General features: G+C 37.8%; 1 protein-coding gene across 3 annotated transcripts in view; it reads left to right on the plus strand.

Annotated features, from left to right (window-relative positions):
• b4galnt3b (beta-1,4-N-acetyl-galactosaminyl transferase 3b) overlaps positions 1 to 18,659 on the plus strand; it is a 54,707-nt gene extending 36,048 nt beyond the window's left edge. For 2 of the 3 annotated variants that reach the window (XM_028450739.1, XM_028450738.1), the window contains 13 exons: positions 6,005 to 6,083; positions 6,205 to 6,271; positions 8,782 to 8,928; positions 9,012 to 9,121; positions 11,569 to 11,669; positions 12,224 to 12,291; positions 12,364 to 13,420; positions 14,453 to 14,703; positions 15,505 to 15,658; positions 15,727 to 15,799; positions 15,876 to 16,029; positions 17,253 to 17,379; positions 17,467 to 18,659. In XM_028450739.1, coding sequence (XP_028306540.1) covers positions 6,005 to 6,083; positions 6,205 to 6,271; positions 8,782 to 8,928; positions 9,012 to 9,121; positions 11,569 to 11,669; positions 12,224 to 12,291; positions 12,364 to 13,420; positions 14,453 to 14,703; positions 15,505 to 15,658; positions 15,727 to 15,799; positions 15,876 to 16,029; positions 17,253 to 17,379; positions 17,467 to 17,578 — 2,500 coding nt within the window. In that variant the 3' untranslated portion in view covers positions 17,579 to 18,659. Of the gene's footprint in view, positions 1 to 6,004; positions 6,084 to 6,204; positions 6,272 to 8,781; positions 8,929 to 9,011; positions 9,122 to 11,568; positions 11,670 to 12,223; positions 12,292 to 12,363; positions 13,421 to 14,452; positions 14,704 to 15,504; positions 15,659 to 15,726; positions 15,800 to 15,875; positions 16,030 to 17,252; positions 17,380 to 17,466 lie in introns of those variants that run through there. The other variant, XM_028450740.1, reaches the window with a different exon arrangement.
• Positions 18,660 to 24,423: the final 5,764 nt, after the last annotated feature.

A 24,423-nucleotide genomic window follows, 5' to 3' on the forward strand; every position in this document is an offset into this window, starting at 1 on the left:
AGTGTTAATTTCGTAGACTAAGACTATGACGAAAAATGTTCGTCAACGAACCTTTTTCACGGACGATAACTAAATAAAAACTAAATAAAAGTCAGATATGAAGACGAAGACTGAGACGAAGGATAACTGACACTGTAGTCCACGAATAAAAACGAGACGAAACTCGAAGGCGTGACGAATGGAGAAGAGATCCAATCAGAACTGCTCTTTTTGCGGGACAAGTTGGGAAGAAATCCAATCAGAGCGAATCTTTTGAGGATACGTTGATCTCATTGGTTGATCTGTGCGGAGGGAGGCAGCCATTTTTAAAATACCGCGGCAAATGCACGCCAGCAACAACAGGTAAACTAACCCGAAACAAACGCAGCAGCTAAGAGGAGAAATACGTAACACAACGGTTTAGCCTACCATGTCCGAGGGAAACTGCATGTCTCGTGCGCAATAGACATGTCAGGACTAGGGCGAAAACGAAGAATTGACATTTGGTCGCACTTCACATATGACAACAAGGACAACAAGACCGCCTGTACAGCGTGTGGAGCAAAAATTTCCGGGAAAAACACCACCAACTTGAAGCGACATTTACAGACGACTCATCAAGAAATACATGCGAAGGTAAGCTACGGTTATTTTATCATATCAACACCTGTGTGTCTGCTAAACTTGGAGTACGATAGAAGCTAAAGGAATCCACATTTGAACTGTATTGATAAAACTGAGTCTGAGGCGATTATCTCGCTGAATTAATAGGATTATAAATATTCAATATTCTCAAATTGAATGAAATATCTAGGCCTACTATAAGTAGATTGTGTGTGTGGGTGTCATTGTAGCCCAACCAGTTATTTAACTTGGATTTTGTTCAAAATAAGCCCCTGAATTCAACACATTTTAGATCTCATGCATCAATGATGCACATAGTCCACAGAAGATCAAACTGGAGATTGATGCAATATTGAAGGAGGAGAGTTCTGTTAAGACATTAAGAATAAAATACATGTTGTATTACAACCGTTATCTGTGTCTGTATTGCATATTTTGTATTGCAAACCCTTATACCTAACCATTCCATGAAAAAAGAAACATTTAGTCGACTAAGTCCACTGTAGATGTCGTCGACTAATATCTGCTAATGTTTAGTCTACTAAAACTAGACTAAGACTAAAAGATTTCAGAAGACTAAAACTAGACTAAGACTAAATGGTGTGTTATTCAAAAGACTAAGACTAAGACTAAATCAGAATTTTCTGCCAAAATTAACACTGGTCGGACAAAGGGAGGACTTGGATTCAGAAATAAGAGAAAGGGGGAACTTGAGCCAAAAAAGGTTGAAAAAACTTTTCCAACATGTCAACACACTAGTTGCGTTTCCATCACCCTCTAAATAGTGCAACAAAAACTGGTAATGGTAACACATGACTTTCAAAAAAGCACTCAAATATCATTTAAATTTTTTCACACTTTCTTGAGGAAGAATTTCAGACATTTGGATATTGAAATGTGTCGCATAAGCGCAATAAAAACACTTTTTCCGCAAACACACGTCACTGAACGTGATGTACATGGTCACATGACCACTGCTCTTCGAGAAAACATGGCGCGGTACGTGTGGACAGAAGAGGAGACCGTGACATTTCTAAGCATTATACTTAAAATGTATTAGTGCCACATTAGACATGGAACAGCAAAGGAAAGCCGAATGTTATAAGGAGCGTCCATCTTCCTGCAGAGAAGTCTCACAGGGTGAGAGTTCACTGGAGTTACGAGTCGCCTGCGCAAAACAACGGTCAGTGGAAACACCTTCAATCAGCGCAATTATACTTTGTCGACATTTAGAAATATCGCTTTTATTTTGCGAAAATCTGTAATGGAAACCCAACTTGACTGTTTATTGTGGAGATTCAAACAAACATTTCAGCGACATGTTCAACCTGTGACTTTTTTTAATTGAGCAAATTTTTAATCTGATTAAAAATGTTCATCCGTAGCATGAAGCATTTTTAAAATTAATTAATATACACTGTACATCCATTGTCACGTATTTCAAAGCTGAAGGCTGTCTCTCTACGAGCTGCTGTGGTTTTCTGCACTGCTTAAAGCTGTCACCACTGTCACGTTGTGCGTGTCTGCATGGTTTACTGTAAGTGTACAGGAAATTTGGAAGAACTCACAATCATGACCAGATTGCTAAACTCTCACACACACACACACACACACACACACACACACACACACACACACACACACACACACACACACACACACACACACACACACACACACAAAAAGAGTTAGTTGCAGTGAATGAGGTCAACACTGCATTAATATTCTGCTAATTGTACCATGGGTATCGCATGCATTTGAGTGAAGCCATCAGAAGAATGTGATTTTATTTGTAGTTTTTTATTACATTATATAAACCAGAGGTCACCAACACGGTGCTTGCGGGCACGAGGCAACCAGAGCAGTATTCACCAATGAGCTCCATCTAAAATCTGATTTATTTACCAGGTTTGAAACTCATAATGATTAACACAGATGAAGGCTGTGCCTTAGTAGAGTTACAGTTTTCTTTATTGCTAACAAGCGTTGGTCCACACTGTGGAAACACACACTGTCACTCTGTGCACAATGTGCTACAAAATACTAACAGCAAAGAGCATTACATGAAACACATTTTATCTTAAATTAAAAATAAGATCTTTGCATCTTTTGATGGTTTTAAATTATTGTGTATGCTGTAGTCTATTGCAACAAGGCTGAATGAGGAATGCAGTAATTTATAGTTATCAATAAGATTTGTGCTTTTGCATAAGTACTTCAGGAACTAACAAAAAATATAAAGATTGCTGGAAACAGAAAAATGCATTTTTGTTGTCAATCTTTTGATATTTTGATATGATTTTCAATAGATTTCAATGTAGCTGCAGCAGGCATTCCCCCATCATTCTGTTTTGATTGTGTTTTTAAGCGTTTTGAACAAAGTGTGTTAGCTTTTGAAAAATGTGCTGTAAAAGTTGAGTGTTTTGCAGGTGATGAACTAGTGACTTAGGAAAGAGTTGATGAATTTTGGTGACTGTCGTCACTGAATGTATTTTGTGTTAAACCAATAAAAAGTGATTGACAGTTTAGTCCACATGGACTTCTGTTTTGCAGACAGTGTTGAGAGTTTTGAACATGTGACTTCAGCTACGCCCAATGCTTGTTAGCAATTGAAAGAAAACTCTAAATACTATTGCACTTTATATAATTTTTGCATTGAATCAACCATCTTTAAATGTTTATATTCACTGTGAAACATTATTACAAATGTGTTCCAACACTGATAGGATTTTGTTAAAGATGCAGCAGATTTGGTGTTTGGATTGTGATGTTTAAAAACAAAACAAACAAAAAAATGAGTTTAGAATAAATAAAAATAATAAAATTAAATTAAAAAAAATGACATGTTTATATTAGTTAAAAGTAGTTAGTTACAAGCAGGGCTGGGGTTTATTACTTTTTTCAGTTACGATTACGTTTTACAATTTGATTAGGATTAAAGAAGTGACCATCATTTTTTTCCAATTACAATTAAATTACAATTATTTTTTATCCTCACAATGTCGTCTACAATTATGTTTTAAATTGCTAAAGTTCAATCACAATTATTCACAGTTACTGAGTCTGAAATAAATAACCTAATAAAAGTTAGCCTTCCTCTTGTGTTAGCTTTCTGTTAGCATCTCTTATGATAACTGGTCATAAATCAGCTGTAAAATACACTAAAAACAAATGTCTATCATCTAATTTCTTTCCTATCTCTTGGTTACCTTGTTAGGCTTCATAATCAATGAAAATATAGGTTTTAATATTTTTGGTGTGGGCATCTGAGCCTTTTTGTGTCACTATACCCCTTTATTTAATATTTTTTTAAATTATAAAATGTGGAAAAACTTTATATAAAACATATTTTAATAATTATTAACTACATATGTGTAGAACTGTAACATGGTTCCCCAGTTTAAAATTATGTGACCAGTTTTATAGAATTTTCATAGCAATTACAATTACAAAGTCAAATATCTAAACAATTTAAGTACTATTATGACAGCAACAGATTTTTAAAGTTACAATTACAACTATAAATACATCATAATTGCAATGAATTATCAATTACACGATTCTAAATATAATTGACCCCAACCCTGGTGGCTAGTAGGAACATTATGATTTCATGGTCATTTAAAAATGAATCAACTGCATAAAGTAAGAGAAATAAAGTATTTTCTACCTTTTTCATTTTTTTCCCTCTAAATAAAGTGATACTTTAGTATTTCAGTGTCGGACTGAGCAATATATCAAGTTTTATTTTAGAGATATAGAAAATTACAATATCGCCTGTAATGGTACATATATTTTTATAGCGTATTAAAATACTCATTTTAGGAGTCCCTCCTTTATCTACTTTTCAGAACAACACGAAAAGCACATTTAGATGGAATTCTGAGTGCATCCTAACCCAGACCTTCAACTAAACAAGCCACACTACAAAACTCACTCACATGTGCTGTCCCTTAGAGTAGAAAAAGACTAAAGTGCAACATATTGTGCAACTGTTTGTTAAAGGTGCAGTCCGCGACTTTCAGATCCCTCTCTCCCACTCCCTCCCTGCTGCTCTCTGGCCCTACCTCCAAACTTTCCAAAGTCCCTCCCTCAGAGGAGCTAACAAGCTAACGTTAGTCCAACAGTAACATCACAGTAATATAACATGCTCTGTTAAAAGCATATTACTGCAACGCTTCTCTCTCTCTATGTGTACACACCTCAACAACAGCAGCAGCAACTCAGTGTCACTTACAGCAGCCCAAACGGAGGCTGCTGCGCGCACACAAACAACATATGCACAAACATAACGTAAATCAAGCAGCAGTAAATACCTTTCAAGCAGAAAAGTCGCTGATTCCATCTTCTACTCCTCCAGACCATACACTGTAAAAAAGACGGCACTGCAGCCCTGGGAAAGGGGCGGGGCCTGTGAGCAACAGCTGTCACACACCCCATCAAACACAATCCTGACTCTGATTGGTTCTTTTTGCTCGGTCACAGTGCATTCCGGCAATCTGCCAAAGGCTGCAGGAGCAGCGGGGGGGACTCAATGAGCCTGTTTTTTTCACACAAACTACTAGTTTGATGTAAAGCTGTCCTTACATAGTGACAGCCGTAGCAAATATAGCAAAAAGTCACTTTTGTAAGAGTTGCAGACTGCACCTTTAATAAATATGACTGTGTGGCATTTTTCATCAGCAAAATTAACCCAGAATTATCTTTTTGGTAAAATCCTTTTTTGAAATAAAAGTATCAAGATTTATATCGTATATCACCATTTTGAGTGAAATATTGTGATTTGTTTGAGTTTTGGTCCATATCGCCCAGTCCTATTTCAGTGGTAGCCCTTCAGATTACTCAGTAACTGTGGAGTCGCTCATGGTTTCAGAATGGCTGGTGAGCTCTGATATGAACACTTAGAATTATCAGACCAATCCTAGATTATCATGCTGCAGCTAAAGAAAACTCCAGCTGTTTGTTTGATTTAGTTGTTTAAGCTGTAGCGGCTTAGTTGTTCCTTTAAATTCAGTTTGGGTTTTGCCACACCCTTCATTATAACGGGTGTTGTCTGTTTCAGCCGTTCCTTGCGGCTGGACAGACTTTTTCTGAGTCCTCCAGGCTTTTAGGTCTCGTGTTAAAATGCTTTAATGCCGTTATTCATATTTGCCCACAATTAACAAGGCTATTCTCCTTTATTTTAACTTCTAAGAGACAAAAATGACTTCTACAACACTCTGTAATAATGATGGTTACTTATTTATTTAAACTTGCAGCTTAGGGGAAACATTCAAAGTATTATCTGTTTGATTAGCCACTTATACAGAGATTTTCTCTGACTGTACAAACTGTTGCAGGAAGTCAGCGCCCACAGATGACTGTGTAATAAAATAAACACACATTCTTGCCGTCCAAACAGGCTTTTTACAGAAAGGAAGTACTTCTTTGAAGTTCTCCACAAGCAGGACGACCGGGGGACGGACCATGTGGAAGTGGCTGTGAGTCGGTGCACCATCTTCATCATTTGTCTCCTCATCATCAGCTCTCACTGAGCCCATGCATTTTTTTAAAGTTGAATACAAATGTTAAAGTAGAGTTTTTGCTTGTTTTAATTAACAGTGGCAGCTCCTGGATGAAGACGACAGGTTTATGATCATCGAATCCAAACATATTTCTCTCTATACCGGTAAGTTCACACAATTCTTTAAATTTCATTCATCACATGTACCTTTTTTTTTTTTTTTTTACATTTTTTATATGTATTTCGAACAAACGAAAAAAGATGAAACCTAAAATTTGAAACACATTTGATTTGTTTGGCAAAGGACACGAAGAAGCCTCGGCTTGTCAAGTCTTACTCCCAGAACAGAACAAAAACAAACAAAATGAACAGGCGCCATCAACTGTCTGTTGTCAATCTGTGAGATTTACATCACTTCTGTACTTTTCAACGATATGTCTTTTGTAAAAATATGTAAACTACATTATATTCATACTTAGTTTATTAGTGAAGATGCAGGAGGCATCTTCCTACACTATTTGTCCAATTTTGACAAATAAGCTCTCAAGACTAATGTGTACCTTTTAAACTTTTTGGGTTGTTACATTTATTGTGAAATTGCATTGACTTTTCAGCTCCGATCCTGTTTTTAGAGTAGACTGCTTGTAAAGATAGACCTTTTACCTTAAGATTTACGTAAACAAATTACAAACCATTTAACCTTTAACATGTTCAGATAATACCTTCAACCCTTTTCAATCTAATGCTAGGTTATTGCTTTTGCTTGGCTAATGCCATATTAGTGCTAATGCTAGTTTAGTGTTAATGCTATAATGCTATTGCTAGATTAATGCTAATGTTATGTTAGTGCTATGCAAATGCTAATGCTAGTTAAATTATAATGCTAGATTAATGCTAATGTTAGTGTAATGCTATTGCTAGGCTAATGTTAATCTTAGGTTAATGCAATAGCTAGGTTAATGCTAGATTAATGCTAATGTTAGGTTAATGCTATTGCCTAGCTAATGCTAAGTTAATACTGTTACTAGGCTACTGCTAATGCTAGGTTAATGAAAATTTCAAGTTATTGCTATTGCTAATGCTAGGTTAGTGCTAATGCCAATGTTAAGATAGTGCTAATGCTAGATTAGTGCTAATGCTAGATTAGTGCTAATGCAAATGTTAGGTTAATGCTATTGTTAAGTTAATGGTAATGGATAGGCTAATGCTGTTGCTATGTTAATGCTGAAGCTAGTTAATGCTAGATCAGAATCAGAATCAGAATCAGAATCAGCTTTATTGACCAGGTACAGTTTAGAACAATACGAGGAATTTGACTAGGTAGTTGCAGTGAGAGGAGACACATCAACACACCGGAGCAGCCATTTGCGGCGCCCACATATTTAGGTGAAAAAGGGATCAATAACAGGAGGAGAGGAGGGGTGAGGGGAAAAAAAACTGCCAGTTTGAAACTGATTTCCTTAAACAGAGAAAACAGTGTGAAACCAGGAAAAAAACCGCCTCTGCAAACATAAATGTAAGCATGACACAGTCAAACAACTCGAGACAAGGCATGTAGGAAGGGTTGGGTGGGAGGTTGGCTGGGCGAGGGGGTCAGGTGGGAAGAACAACAGGAGTCCAGCCGTTTGGGGACATGGGCGTGCTGCCAGTCGGCGCTGCAACCACGCCTCCATGCAGCTGTGGATGGGGAGGTGGGGAAAGATGGCCGACGAGGCATTTGAAGTTGAAGACCTGTAGCTGCGTTACTGATGACCAGATGACGTGTGGAAAAGTTCAGCATCAACAGTTCCAGGAGGAATGTAGGGAAGGAGCGGGGGGAGGGAGTGGGGGGTAAGAGCCGCCGTCTGCAGAAACTTCCTGGTGATAAGAGTTGAGACAACCTTGGCTTTAGCCTTGGCAGCTGGGGAGCCGAAAGGGAGATAAGCAATGTGATTTGATACAGGCTATGTTAATTTCCAATAGCCTTCTGTCCTGGGTCTCTCTGCTGTAATCCAATGAATGGCCTAGTTTCCACTTCCAAGCCGGGTCTCGAACTTCTCCCAGTTGTTATCCATAACGCGTAGACGATCCAAAAGCAGCTTTTGATATCGATCAACACATGAGTCTGAGTGTTCAGAGCCCTGCTACATCCTTCAGAAATCACTGGCAGCTTTTCCAAAACAGTCGCCAGCGTAGTACGGACTTTTCGATAGATTAGGAAGCCACCAGTTCCGATCAGCAGCATGCCTACTATCATTATTCCAATCATGTAGATGTCCTCCACATCTTCCACGGAAAGGATGGACAGACACACAACTCGCCACTTGTTCCAAGGGTCAAGTGTGTATCCAGCCGCAAACGTCCCGCTTGGACATGCGGGGTCACCACCCCTGGTTCTTTGCGTCGAAAAAATCTGATCGATAGCACTGAGAGACCAACTAATTAGTTCCATTATTCCGGTTTTGGATGAGTTGCAGAGAGAGGCTCTTGTTAGTTTCACAAGACCTGACAAAGCAGCAGCTAGGAGAGAGATAAGACGGAAGGGAGGGAGAAACAGAGAATGCGACTGACCTCGTCGAGAGAAGCAATAATGCTAATGCTAAGCAAACACAGTGAGATTTTATTCAGTTCAGTTTTTTCCATAGTAGAAATAAAAATGAGGTGCTATTTAAATGTTCTCACGCTTTATTCCACAGATGAATGGTCTTTGCTGATGAGTGACGTGGACCACATACCACAGACGGCTGCGAGTCACCAGCGAGGACCCACCGCCCCCCCCTCAGAGCCCAGCCATGCACCAGCAGACATGCTGAGGGACGACGTGCGAGACTCGTTCTTTCAAGGTGCGAGACGTCACTCATCTGTTTCCTTCCGTTTCCTGCTCCTAAACGTGTGTGTGTGTGTGTGTGTGTGTGTGTTTTTTCAGTGCCTCTGATAAACAGCCAGCTCCTCAAAGGTGTGTTACCCGACTGCTCGTACAATCCCAGCTACACCATCAAAGACTTCCCTCTCACTCGTTACCAGGGACTGCAGTTTGTACGTATTTTCAGCAGGTTTTTTTGAACTTCATCTATTTCAATAAAGCTTAAGATATTTTCTAATTTGCACAGAAATTTGTATAGCATGTACAGGACAATTGAAAGTGCTTTACACAAAACAAACATCACAATAGAGCTGGCACACCAAGGCAAGGTAGATTTATTTATATAGAGCATTTCATACACACGGCAACTCATTACCATAAAAATTACATTTAAGAAAACAGGTAAAACAATATCAATCAATAAAACAGCATATTTTTTTCCTTATAAGCCAGTAACAGAATTTTATAGTTAATTCTCTGACTGACTGGAAGCCAGTGTAAGACAGGGTCGGAGTCAATTATAATTGTAATTGCATAATTGATAATTTATTACAATTATGGCATAATTAGAAATGTAACTGTAATTGAAAACATTTGTTGCTGTTGTACTCATAATTGAATTGTAATTGAGTTCAGATAATTGACTTTGTGATTATAACTGGTCATGGAAATTCTATAAAAACTACAATTCAATCGCAAACATGTGGGGCCCTGTTACAGTTCTATGGCTTACACATACGTAGTTAGCAACTTTTAAAATATGTTTCAGATCATGTTATCCCATTACATTTCAATTCTATTGAGTATCATTTTATCTAATAAAATAATTTGAAAAAACTAATCTAATAAATTGAAATTGAGGGCTATATTGACAGAAAAAAGGCATTTAAACCAATATTGTCATTGATTAGGAAGCTTAACAAGGTAACCAAGAGATGAAAAACAAATTATTTGATAGATGATATATTTTAGTGTATTTTACAGCTGATTTAAGACATGGGTCAAACTGACCGGTTATCATTAGAGATGCTAACACAAGAGGAAGGTTAAGTTTAATGGGTTCATTTATTAAAGGCTCAGTATTTGTGATTAATGGAATTTTAACTTTAGTAATTAAGAGCGTAATTGTTTTTGGCATTCAGTGGAAAAAGAATATTTGTAATTTATATTTGGGAAAAATGCTGGTCACCATAATCATAGTTTAGTTGTAATTGAACATGGATAATTGAAGATGTAATTGTAATCGTAACCCTGGTGTAAGGATTTGAGAACTGGGGTTATACATGATTTACTTTCTTTGTATTTGTGAGGACTCGAGCAGCAGCATTCTGAATTAACTGCAGCTTTTTAATCTTTTTTTTATGGAGACGTGAGACAGCATTGCTTTATGTATCTGTTTAGGTCTGAGTCAGTGATGACACCCAGATTTCTAGTTTGGCTTGTGTTTTTATGCATACATATTTGAAGCTGGGTGCTGACTTTTAGTCTTTTTTCTTTGGCTCCAAAGATTACTATTTCAGTTTTCTCTTTGTTTAACTGAAGAACATTTTGTCACATCCAATTTGATGCAACATTTGTGATTATAGTTGTTTTTTTTATAGGGTATTTGGATTAAGGTGTTTGAATTTACAAAGATCAAGTCCAGAACCATTTAGTTTTAAATAAATATGATTACAAAAATTTGATGTAATGGTTTTTAAAGTAAAAGTAAAACTAATGCAATCCATTCGTCATTCCTCATTTATTTTAAATTTTATTTGATTATTAATTGCATGTATTTAATATTTGTTGTTGTTGTTGTTGTAATGTATTTTTTTTGTTTAAATAAACTTAAATATGTGCCTTTATATGATATTGTCCTCTCTGTACACATTCAAGAAGGACATTTTTAAAACTAAATAAAACTAATGCAATACATTTGTTTCATTTATTTTATTTCCCATTTTATTATTTATAATTTCTGATTAATATTTAGTAATTTTTTTTAATATTCTGAATGGTAGTAAATTAAATATTGGTGTTAAATATGTGCCTTCATATAACACAGGTTATAAAGGTTTTGGGTGAATACAGATTAGTTGCTGTTTATTTATTTATTTATTTATTAAAGGGACAATACATATTCATGAAATTTTAGGTAAATATGTGAGATTGTAGTTTACAGCTAATTTTCATCACTGGTCCCTTGGCAGGTTGATGTAAAACTGTAAGAACAAATAAATATTCAAAACATTAAGTCATGAGTTATACAAATAATAGTAAAATAATAATTTAAAGTGTACTAGATATACACTTTGTGTTCAATAAAGTTTTCCAGGATGTAATTAATCACATCTTTTATGAAACGTCTTACATTCGCACCTCATTAATCATGAGTTTTACTCTGAAAAGGCACCGACACAATTTTAGAGCTTTAATTAATGCAGGTTCTTTTATTTTTTTTTTTTATGGTCAATTATCTAAAATTATTGGAAGTTTTGATAAACAAAAGCGTGAATTAACTGTTTTCTTTTATAAATGTAATATGTGTACATAAATGTAGATTATATAATCTAAATCTAAACTGAATCTAATCTAAATCTAAACTAACATATCTTATCTCTTGTTTTTACTCACGTAGGTTCACCTGTCCTACATTTATCCAAACGACTACACCCGCCTTACACACATGGAGACGGACAACACCTGCTTCTACCCTGAAAACCCATCCTTCATGAAGAAGTGAGACTTTAGGACTAAAGTCAAATTACAAAAGCACAGTATAGGACGAGCTTCGAGCCTGATTATAGATTTCTACCAGCAGATGGTGCTTTTTCTCATAATTTCCTGAAATTAAATAAAAATTAGTCACAAAATCAATTCAATTTAAAAGAGAAAACCATGCAGGGACTGATGTCTGTCACTTATTGCTTGGATATTGTCGGCGCCTTACATACTTTACTTATCTTTTATACGTCAAAGTGCACACTTTGGGAAATGAATGTTGAAATTGCTTGTTTTCCCTCCTAAAATCTGTGGGACACTTAAGATCAAACTACTTTATATTTGACAGTTGGCAGTCAAAACATGTGAGAAGATTAAAGAAAAGTACATTTCCCAAAAAGTTGTCTAACTAATTAAAACCTTAACACATTATTTAAAAAACAAAACGAACTTGCTATAACCATCATAGTCATACGAATAGTATATAGACAGTATATACTCAGTGAGTTTGTAGTGTGTAGTACGTTAGTGGGACATTTACAACACATCCTTTATTTTGAAATCTTCTGCAGGTATGGTTTCTCCAGGTATATGAGACTGGACGGTTTGGATCCACTGGAGACAAACTATGAAAACAGAGGTATGAATATTTATCAGTAAAGACATTTTCACTTCTACAACATTTTTTTTATTATTATTATTTCTACTCAAGATTACGATTTCGAGAAGAGAAATTTCCTTCCCGATGATGACGACTTCAATGATAGCTACAAAAACAAGAAGGAAGAGCAAGGAAACGTGATGAAAAACGCTGCTCATCGCAACTACGGCGACGATTTTGACGACTACGCTCTGCAACGCAGGCGTAGAATTTTCTCTTTGGTTGTCCGCGACGATGAGCAGAAAAAGAGCAACTTCTCCTCCGAAAGAAAAGTGCGTGTGGCTAAGTCACGGAGGAAAAAAAAAAGTCACCATGTGTTAGAGCCTGGGAAGAATCTAAGCCGGGAAGCAGTAAAACCAGAAGTCCCAGAGAAAGGATCGGAGCAGATTAACACACCCGGAAAACTGTCTAAGTCGTCAAAGAGATTACGGCTCAAATCAGCAGAGAGGAAACGGCAAATCGCTCCCACGCAAGTTGCTCGGAAAGAGCAACATAAAGTAAAAGGAGGGAATTCCCATAATTTAAACCACACCCACATCCTTCATTACCAAACACACGCTGTTGTTCCCACGCCGGGAAAATCCACGGTGTCCAATCTGAGGAGGTTTATTAACAGAGAGAAGGAGCTGCGATACTTCACCACTCAGCAGGAAAGGATCCAGAGGGACACGAACGCCAGGAAAGACTTGTTGAACAAGGAGGCGGAGCTTAACAAGCCTCTGCAACAACACCATGAAAATGCCATCCATAAAGCAAACGTTGTGGATGAAAAGATGATCGGCAGGGGATGGTCCGATAGGGAAAGAGAGGAGAACCAAATAGGAGAGGAGTATGAGGAAGGGAGGAGGGACGTTAAAGTTGAGGACGACTCCCCCTGGCTACTGTTCAATGGTGTCGACGACGATGACGAGCTAACGCCGACGCCAGCGTTCGACGCTCCCGTCAACTGGAACCAAACGTTCGTCATCAGCACCACAGACCTGCAGGCCACGCGCTCTGATTGGATCGACCTGAAGTGCAATGTGTCGGGAAACCTGCTGCTGCACTCCAGCGATGCGCTTTCAGTCGTCAAGAGCTTCATGCAACAACTCAACCGCAAGCACAACCGGTGAATAAATACACACAAAAATTACAACACCCCCCCCCCCAAAAAAAAAACACAAGTTTACTGTAAAATAAAATATTTATTTTTTAAATACAAAGAAAATTACAGAAAAAAGGACAACGATAAGAAACAAAAGAAAAACCCAAATACACAAAATGAAAACAAATGTACACAGTTACTCCATAAATACACTAGACTTCAAATAAAAAAACGACAAATATACAAAACTACACAAAAATATAAAAAAAAACAATAACCAAACACAAAATTAGAGAAAAATAGGACAAAAGGACAACAATAAGAAACAAAAGGAAAACACATGTAAACAATCTGGCTCCATAAATACACAAGACGACTACAAATGACAAATGTACAAAACGACAACAAAATTGCACAAAAATATACCAAACAATAACAAAACACACAAAATTAGAAAAAAAATAGGAAATATATACAGAAGCACAAGATATAAAGACAAATATACATAATACACAAGGCGACTACAAAGAAACAAACGAAAAAATATACAAAACTACATAAACAATATACCAAGCAAACAATAACTAAACACAGGACATCAATAAGAAACACAAGAAATACACAAAATAAAAACAAATGTACACAAAATAAAAACAAATATACACAAAATGACTCCGTAAATACACAAGACGACTACAAAAAAATTAAAAATATACCAAACAACAACGAAATAAAATAAAACTTTTAGTGGTGATGTCTCCTCTTAGTTACAAAACTTCTAACTACTAAGTGGTTTTCTTAATTTCTGATCAATACCTGATTATTTTATGGTAATATTCATTGTTTCCTACAGTCCTGTCATTCTTGGATATTTTATTCATTAATTTTCTCTGTAAACCTGTTAATCTCTCTTTAAATATACAGCTCAGAATTTGCTGCTTTTATTTATTATTTATTGAGTTATTTTTCCATGTCTCTCGTTTAGTGAAGCATTTTGTTCCAATTTTGTTAGTTGTTCTGTGATAACGATTTAATTTTTTGTCTTGGTTCTTCCAGGCGGTTCATATTGTTGCGTGTGGTTAACGTGGAGAAGCGTGTGGACGGTTTCCAGGGAAATCGTTATCTGCTGGAGCTGGAGTTAAAAGACACCATGGGTGGCCAGGTGCTGCGTGTGTCTCACTACGTCTATGCTCTGCTCCGTAGCAGAGAGTGGAAGTCAGACTTCCTCTCTGATCCTCACTTTGTTCTCTGCAACCCACTGGGATTTCAGTGGAACCCCATAGCCACCGTCCACTTCATAGTGCCAGGTAATCCAAAAATAAATATCCCAACGAACGTTACAAACTGAAGGAAAAGTAAATTTATGTTCTCAAACAACCACATCTTCAGACATGAATTTATTCAGTCGGAGCAACTTGGAGAGACAACATTTAGGAGTCTTGGCAGTTTAACGTGATTTTAAATGCACAAAACGGCTAATCAAGGTCTACAGAATTAGTTTAATATACCTGTGATGTTATTAGTTGAGGAATACACACTGCCTCGACAGGATTTTTTTTGAGATACTTACAGATTAGGTAAATTAGATAAATACTTTTTGCTACTATTTATTTTTCAGTTTTTATTGTTTATTTTTTGGAGTCATTTTTGCATATTTTTTTTCTGTTTCTGTTCTGCTTTTTTGTTGTCATTTTTGTGTGTTTTTGAAGCCATATTGTGCCATTTCTTGTGAGGCCACCAGTGGTCCACGTCTGGTCTCAGACAGTTTAACACCAAGAGCTCTTGCATTCATGTTTTTAATTTATTTAAATAGAGATGATACAATTGTACATGAGTAAATATAACTGAATAGTTTGCAGCTATTGATAATTTCTTACTCTTAGTTTGGGAACCACTGATATAATCAAGGCACTAAAATGTAAATACTAAAACAATTCCACACAACACTTATATAAACACAAGTTAGTGGGTACGACTTTGGAGTTTGGGGTTGATGAAACCGTAACATATTATTTAAAAAAGAAAGCAAAAGGAACTTTCTGATATTAAAACTAATTTATGATCACCTCAAAGTTCTGTCTGTGTCTGTGTCTGTGTGTGCGTTCCAGTTAAAAACCAGGCTCGGTGGGTGCAGCAGATGATTATTGACATGGAACAGCTGTTTGAAGTAAGTGGAGACCAACATTTTAATCTCATTATCACCGACTACAACAGCACCGACATGGACGTGAGAAAAGCCCTTCAGAAGTCCTCTCTGCACAGGTACAGCACGTCCTCACCTTCACCCTTATATCACAATAATAAACATGATGGTTCTGTTATCAAACCAGGTACCAGTACGTGAAGCTCGGTGGGAACTTTGAACGCTCGGCTGGACTCCAAGCAGGGATTGATCTGATACACGTGAGTAATGTAGGAGCCTGTAAACAGAAGAGAAGAGAACAGTTCCCTCACACACTGTTTGTGTTTTTACTGTCAGGACAAGCACAGCATCGTGTTTCTCTGTGACCTTCACATCAACTTCCCTCCCTCCATCATCGACACCATCAGAAGGCACTGTGTGGAGGGACACATGGCCTTCGCCCCCATCGTCCTCAGGCTCAACTGTGGGGCCACGCCCTCAGAGGCCAAAGGTAGGGTTAGCAAAGGTCATATGACATCTTTAGTTCTAGCCAGTAATAATACAAAAGAAATGCATCTAGCAGTCAAGGGAACTGTATATGTAAGATTTTTCATTGAAATTATTCATGTTTATTGACCATGTTTTTCTATTCTGAGTTCCTAAAATTAGTTAGGAACTAGTATAAAACAAGATAAACATGCATTAACTCATTCACTACCAGCCAATTTAGAGCATTTTGACTGATTTTTAAAGCCCCATAAGATATTTTTGTACTATGACAATCTACAATCTGAAACAGATTCTGAAAGAATAGACTCTCTACTCAACACTGAGACACTGTCTCCTAGCAACCCCCTTTGAAAAACACAATTGAAGTATATACGTCATTGGCAGCGAGCGTTTGGATTTCAAATGACGTAGTGAGTGAGTTAACTGGGTCTTCTTCATGCAGTGAAAGCTGTGCATGAAGTGTAATGATTTTCTGGTTTGCAGCATTTTACTGGGTTTTATCGCCACCTGTTGGTCAAAGGCTTGTAGCTGCATGGATGCACCTGAATGGTTTATTTACGCAAACGTTTGACCAATTCAGCCAAATGTTGTGAACATTCAGAAGAATGAGCGAGAAACTAGTAACAAAACTATCAGGGCCACAAAAATGTGATTGTATCTGATCTGAGGGTCACATGATCAACATTAAGGTCAGCATTAGAATAATGACCAAATATTACATTAATACAGTCATTTTATGTGTTTTCTTCTTATTTGTGTGGTCATCTTTTGTGGTTTTTTTAATATATTATTCAGTTTGTATTGTTTATTTTTAGAGTAACCCCTTCCATCTTCACTGTTTTGTGTATTTTTCTGTCTTTTTGTGTTTTTGGAGTCATTTTGGTTTATTCATTTAGATTACCTTTTTTGTTATTTTTTGTTGTCATTTGATGGGTTTGTCATTTATTCTATTTTTGTTGCTTTTTACATTTTTCCGTTATTTTGTAGTTGTTTTGTGGGTTTTGGAGTCATTTTGTTGGATTTTGTTGTTTCGTATAATTTTCAGTTTTTATTGTATTTTTTTGTTATAATATTTGTTTTTGTCATTTTAAATATTTTTCAGTTTTTTTTGGTATTTGGTGTGTTCATGGTGTCACGACACATCAGACTAATGAGAGAATAATAAATGGAGATGTGCGTGTGTGAATGGAGACATAACAAAATATCAATTATCCTTCTCCACAGGTTACTGGGAGGTCAATGGTTTCGGTTTGTTGGGAATCTATAAGTCTGACCTGCTGGCAGCCGGAGGGATGAACACCAAAGACTTCAAGGATCGATGGGGAGGTGAAGACTGGGAGCTTCTCGACAGGTTTGTTGATCATAGAAGTCGATGAGAACACACACACACACACACACACACACACACTCACATCCCGTCTCCTGCTTCCTGCTCCAGACTCCTTCAATCAGGCCTGGAGGTGGAAAGGATCTACATGAGGAACTTCTTCCACCACCATCACTCCAAACGTGGCATGTGGAACCGCAAAACCTCCCCGAGCCGCGGGTGACCTCGCCTGGCTGGTGCAACCCTTGAAATCGCCACGGTTACAGACAGACATGGCAACCCAGAGCACTTTAGTGGGCAAGTCCTGCTTGATGTCGCGGAGCGGCTGACACACGGTGGAGATACTACTGATCTGTGTTTATTGACCTGCACTATGTTCTGTGAACCAAAGGCAGACGGATGCACACTCCTGGGGCGTCCACACACAAGTGCCTTGTTTTCTAACCGGCAAATGCACATGTGCACATTAAGCCTTAACTGCAGCAGCTAACCTGTTACTCTCTGAGGAAGCTGCAACCTGTGTGCAGAAGCCTGTGGGTGGCGTGTAGGAAACAAAGCCTTATTTTTCACATTGTAATTTACTAGGAAATGTGTATTTATTGAATAAATGTTTGTAGGTTTGTTTTTTTTTTTTCTACTTGGTGTTTTGTTCTCTTAAGGCTGCTATTCCAGGTACTGAGGACGACTGCTTTTACAGCTGAAACTAAACTAAAAGGAGATGATTTTTCTGTCATGTGGATTAATTTCAAATGGGAAGCAACTTTAAATATTTATTTTTGGATTATGATGGTGTGTGTTTGATAGCGGCGTAGCTTGGTTATCTTAGCTTAGCCATCGTCATGTTCTCCAGGAGCGTGCACAGGTGTCTCTGCACCCTGATAAATTCCAAAAGATGTCTGTAATCACCTGTGATAAAATCTTAGGTTGAGCTGAAACTCTGTATTTTTAGATCATGTTCAACAATTTAGAAGTTATGCCTCTTTTTTGTACCATCTTCTTGTTGTTTTTCATTTAAAAAAAAAAACAAAGAAATTCTCACTGTGCAAACTTCGCCTCTGTCCAGGTGTACCAAAGTGCCTCATTAGTTACAAAGTAGCATTTTATAGCAATGGTATGTTGCTTCATTTTTCCACCTTTTAAAAAAATCTATGAACACTGTCAAAGAACACTTAATTTTTAAAGTGCGCTCTTTCTCTATTTGTCACGGTAGATTTTCCTCGTTGCCTCTCCTCGCTCAGGGACAAAGTTTTCCATGTGACGCCGTCTTTTCACTGTTGTGCTCAATAAATTTCTGCAGATAAAAATCTTTGCCTCACCTTAATTTCTTATGCATGTGTGCAGGGTTTGTGTTTGCTGTGCACGTGATGAACTCTCTGGAGTTCAGGCTGGACCTACCAGCTGTGTAGTAGGAGAAGAATAATACAAGTTTTATAGTAATCTTTAATGAACTGCTTAATAATATCTGGAACTGTTGGGAATATGATATGTGTATGAATAGTATATTTTTGTGTGAAATGGCGTGTGTTTGCATATGACAAGATGATGAGGGTGGGTGTATATACTGTATTTATAAATAATTATTATATACACTACCAGTCAAAAGTTTTAGAACACTTTTGACTTGGTAGTGTCAAAATCTTATGTGCCCCTAAGGGCACACAGTGTAGGACTACATTTTTCATCTGGGGATACGGGGCGCTGCCCTTGTGGCAACCCACAGTTCTCCTGCTCCTGTCCTCCCATGTTATACAGTATGTACTTGTTTTTGTCAGATTGTCTTTTCATGTTTCTTGGACGGGATGTAACTGAAATGCAAATTTCCCCTTTGTTGGACAAATAAAGGATGTTTAATCTCATCCCAAATATTAGAGAAGGCATGAAATCAATTTATCAGTTCACTTCTTTCTACCCCTTTTCAGGCAAGTTATACTAAATATAGGTGAATGTATATCTGTACTTCATGCTGTTTTTTATTTTAATTCACAAAAACACATTTGTTTTAGAAAGTTAACAAAAAAAAAATCATGGAAAGCATGAATATAGCTTAGTTTGTGCTTTGTGAACAATATATAAATGTGTTTGTTGTTTTTTTTTTTTTTGGTGTATTTTTCTGTAATGTATGTTTTTTGAGTCATTATGTGTATCTTTCTGTTTTGTTTTTGTGTAATTATAGTTTTTTGTTGCCATTGTAGTGTGATTCTGTTGTCATTTTTTGTATAAATATTTAATTTTGTGTATTTTTATGCATTTCTGTTGTAATTGTGTGTACTTTTTGTATAAATATAGTTTAGTTTTTTGTTTTATTTTACACATTTAGCATATTTTTATTATAAATACTGTGTGTGTGTGTGTGTGTGTGTGTGTGTGTGTGTGTGTGTGTGTGTGTGTGTGTGTGTGTGTGTGTGTGTGTGTGTGTGTGTGTGTGTGTGTGTGTGTGTGTGTGTGTGTGTGTGTGTGTGTGTGTGCGTGCGTGCGTGCGTGCGTGTGTGTACATCCATCTCCTCCGTGCACTGGCATTGTATTTTTCTGTAATGTATATTTTTTGGAGTCATGTGTATTTTTTATTCTTTAAGTTGTCTTTTTGTGCATTTTTTGTGTTTTACTTTACTCATTTAGTATATTTTTATTATAAATAAATAAATAAATAAATACCGTGTGTGTGTGAAATGTTTGAGACGCTGATAACCAAACTCCATAGCGATTGTAGCGCCAATCGGAAAAGCAACAAAACTGCGTAAAACAAAACGCAAAGCTCCAAACTACATGAGTGAGTAAGTAAACTAAAGTATTATCTACAATTCGGCTGTCTTTTTTTAAAAACAAAAATCATGTTTTACCTTCGAACCGAGTGGTCAGAGTTTAGCTTTCATGCATGGCACCACAGAGAATCTGCAGTTTTCCAGATGGAGTATTGAACGGGTTGAGGTCAATACTGACTCTAGTGAAACAGCGCGTTATTGAGCATCAGTTATATGGTTTAAACAATGGGAAACGTGTCTGTCAAAGACTCACCAGTGGCTGACGGTTTCAAATGATCTATTCAGAGAGCTCCCGTGTTTGAGACGCTAGCAATAGCATGGCACAGGAGGAAGTGGAGGAGGAGTGGCCGCACACATGACTCTTGCTCGCGTGAGGAGCTGTGCAGTGAAATAGGGAAATCGCACGCGCTGTTTTACTTTGCACCCGCAAATAAACCCCTTTATAACACTGCAGAGTACAGAGTATGTACACCTCTTTGTACATCCAATCTTCAAACACATACTCATTTGGCCATAATTGACAACTCTACTTATGCGCCCACATGAATGCATACTTCTGACGGGTACTGTAGTAGTTTTTCTAACAACGTGGACGGAACGCACGTGAAATCATGGCAGACCTCTTTAGATGTGTTCTCAATCTCCTCATTTGTGGAACTACAGTCTCCTACTTTTAGTGGTGGTAAGTGTTTTTATTTTTCCCCTGTTGAACTCCAGTGATGTTTATGTTGTTCTTTACTTATATCAGAGGTAAGCAACTTTTATCACAGCGGGGCCACAAAAATGCGTTTGATCGGAGGGTGACAGAGCATTAATACCAGAAAGAACAAAGAGTTTTTATAGTCATTTTGTGTGTGTTTTTTTTGTCATTCTGTGTATGTTTGTTGTCTTGCTCATTAGGAAGCATTTTGTGCATTTCTGTTTTTTTGTGTATTTCTGTAAAATATGTTTTATAGAGTCATTGTGTATTTGTGCTGTTCTGTGTTTTTGGAGTTTTTTTTTTTTTTTTTTTCTGTTGTTTTGCTTTTTTGTTAGTGCTGTGGGTTTGCTGAGTTTTTTTCTTGTCTTTTTGTGTACTTTTGTTGTCATTTTCTGTGATTTTGTATATTTTTCTGAGTAATGTTGTGTATTACTGTACATTTACTTTTGGGGGCTGCATTAAATTAAACCGAGGGCCGCAAGTGGCCAGACTTATATACTTGTATCACGACCCCCTTGTTTTCTGCATGTGTGTGTATATATATATAATATATATATAATGTATATAATGTGATACAAGTATATATAATATATATATTATGTATTATATATGCCGCTCAGTGCCTTCCTAATTACCGCCCTGGGATAGAGTTTTTTCTGATTCTGATCACTTCTGTCTTACTGCTCTGGTAAAAGGAGTTCCTCAAGGAGTGTGTCGCCAGGACCAGAGTTGAAGAAGAGAGATGCTGACCTGCTTGAAAATAGATTAGTAGATATTGAGAAAGTGAGAGCCACCGTTACAGCCACCATTAAGGACACAGCACACACAAGGTTTGGCTGTGTTGTTGCTGACATGCTGGAATCCATCCCAGCATACAAAGTTGAGGCAGTCAAACAACAATCTACCAAGTGCTGTATAAGATTATAGAATAGAGGTCACAAAGAAGTGCAATTCTTTTTTAGCATATTTTATTTCTTTTGTTACAGTGTGTTGCAATAAAAACAGTTTTGTATTTTAAAATCACTGCAGTCCTGTATTTTCTTCATTCCTGTTCAGCACACCTTCTGATTACATTCTCCTGCCAGGGAACAAGTCCCTGTGGTGTCAGGAACAATGACCTGAGATCATTTGGAGCTGAGAGTGCTTTGCTGAGACGGCCAATGTCCAACAAGTTGTTGTGGCCTGCTGCCACTGCCCTCCACTCACAGGATCACCCCTATGTGTGTAGAGGAGTCTGTGAATCTAGGAGGGATGGAACTGGTTGCCGGGGAGTTGGCAGCATCTGTGCTGCTTAAATAATTGTGCAGGGCTTCACATGCCTTCAGTTTTCCGTGGGTGGAATTCCATTGGTCGTCCCAGGATTCCCAGAAACATTTCAGTGAGAGGAACACTGCTGAAAGCTCGAAATTATTTGTGAGAGCACTGGAGGTCCACATCCCAGTAGCCAATCACAGACCTGCCCTCGTGCACCCCGCCCCAACCTGTCAGGCTGGCATCCATGGTGACCACTTTCATTGACTTGATGGTGCCCATAGGTACCCCTTGCGTCAGGAAAAGCGGTGCGCGCCAATGGGCGCTAAAAAAAAAGTCTGTTTGCGAACAGTTTAGCCACTAGTAGACACGAGATAAGCTCCGAGTGAGAAGAGTTGTTTGAATGGCGTAGTGTCATCCGGCCACGCTACTTATAGTAGGTGGGACTACCTGCGGTGAACGGATACATTTCACCAGCCAATCAGTATTGGTGTAATATGATTGTTTTTCTGAGGGCTGCCAGCAGGAGTGTGCATCCCATAGTGAGAAATCGAACTAAAAATTATGAAAGAGAACTCAAAGTTGCTCCCAGTGATTGACTAGCGCCTTGCATGGCAGCTCAGTCCCATTGGTGTGTGAATGTGAGTGTGAATGAGCTGATATTGTAAAGCGCTTTGAGACTATTTCAGTTTATGGATGAAGTGCTATATAAATCAAGTTCATTTACCATTTAGAAGTTACTGCTAGCCTTCTTTATTTGAAGTGAAACTGTGAAAATGTAGTATTTAAGAAGTAATGTTCTCACTGGTAGCCCTTTGTACTATATAGTTCTTAAGAAGTAGCTCACAGTTTCAGAAAGTTTGGTGACCCCTATGGGGAGCCGATTGTAAAGAAGCACATGATTATTATGAAAGGCCACCCTGGACACAGATGTAGAATAAAATGTGCGTTTGACAAACGAAAGGTGTGCAAAAATGGGAGAGAGATGTGAGGATTGAGGGAGTGGTACACGAGGCAGGAGTTGATCAGTTTCTTTTGGCAAGTAATGCAATGAGTTTGTGTTTTACTTATATAAAGGTTTTTTGGCAAGATAGTCTTCAGATTGTCTGAGTACTAGAATGTCTGCTCAATGTTTTGAGGTGCTTTTAAACTTAAATACCTGCTCATTAACCCAGTGAGGGGGAGAGAAAGTGACGGACACATGAACGACATCACGCTGCAGCAAGCTAACTCAGCTAGTGTTAGCTTTGTCTGGACACGTGTTTACTCTTTTTTTTTTACCTGAAAACTGGAGACAACTACCAGATAGCACTCTGAGCCACGTGTGGATGCTCAGAGTTCCTCTGACAAAGTCGGAGGAATCCTGGACTCCGTGATTTGGCTCGCCTGTGGCCAGCGATAGCAAAAAAGTGGGTGCATGGTGGGTTAGTGGTTAGCATGTCAGCCTCACAGCAAGAAGGTCCTAGGTTCAAGCCCTAGGGTGGACACTTGGATGTCCAGGTTAATACGTTAGCATTAACCTCTCTCTTACGGGAAAATATGAATATGGTACGATGACGGAAAAGAGGGGTAAAATACGGGAGTTTTTACCCCTTGACAGGAATGTTAATTTCCCCCTTTTTTCCCTTTCTCATGGCTCGGCCCACTGGGGAAATCCCTGATGTCCCTATATGCCAGTCCGCCCTTGGTAGCCATTTATGTTCAGTATAGATTTCCTGCTAAACACTTTATGATTTAATGAGAGATGATATTAAAGCTCTTTGTGTACAAGTTTACCTGCCTCGTCTTAAGCTTAATTTAGTATGCTTCTACCGTATTCCTAGCACAGATTTCTTTGGCCTAGTTTTTATTGTGGTAATGAACAAGCTTAAACAAACTCCCTTTATTGTGATGACCTGGGTCCCTGTTAAGCTTAAGATAATCAATCTAATGTTAACAATATCATTACTGTACTTTCACCATATTTACGGCTCATTAATCTGCTTTCTCTAACTCTCTTAGTGGTCTTTATGCTGACAAAATCACACATTTTACCATCATCCACTGAGTATATGCAGCGCTTAATTTGTAAATCATGAGGTCGCGTAACAAACGCCTCATCTGAACTTGGACACCTGAATGGGCTGATCAATGGTTCACGGCTCCACTTCTGGAACACTCAGATGACCTGATCATTGGTTCACAGCTCAACTTGTCTGGGACACTCAGATGGACTATCCTATCCTATTCTGTTTGTCCTACTGTTCATTAACCCAACCAATCAAAGCGGATGGCTGCCACCTCTGAACATGGCTCTGCTGGAGATTTCTTCCTTTTTTTCTTCCCACTGTCGCGAAATACTTCTTCATGTGGATCTTG

Source organism: Gouania willdenowi, chromosome 6 (genome assembly GCF_900634775.1).
Source record: "Gouania willdenowi chromosome 6, fGouWil2.1, whole genome shotgun sequence".
NCBI lineage: Eukaryota > Metazoa > Chordata > Actinopteri > Blenniiformes > Gobiesocidae > Gouania > Gouania willdenowi.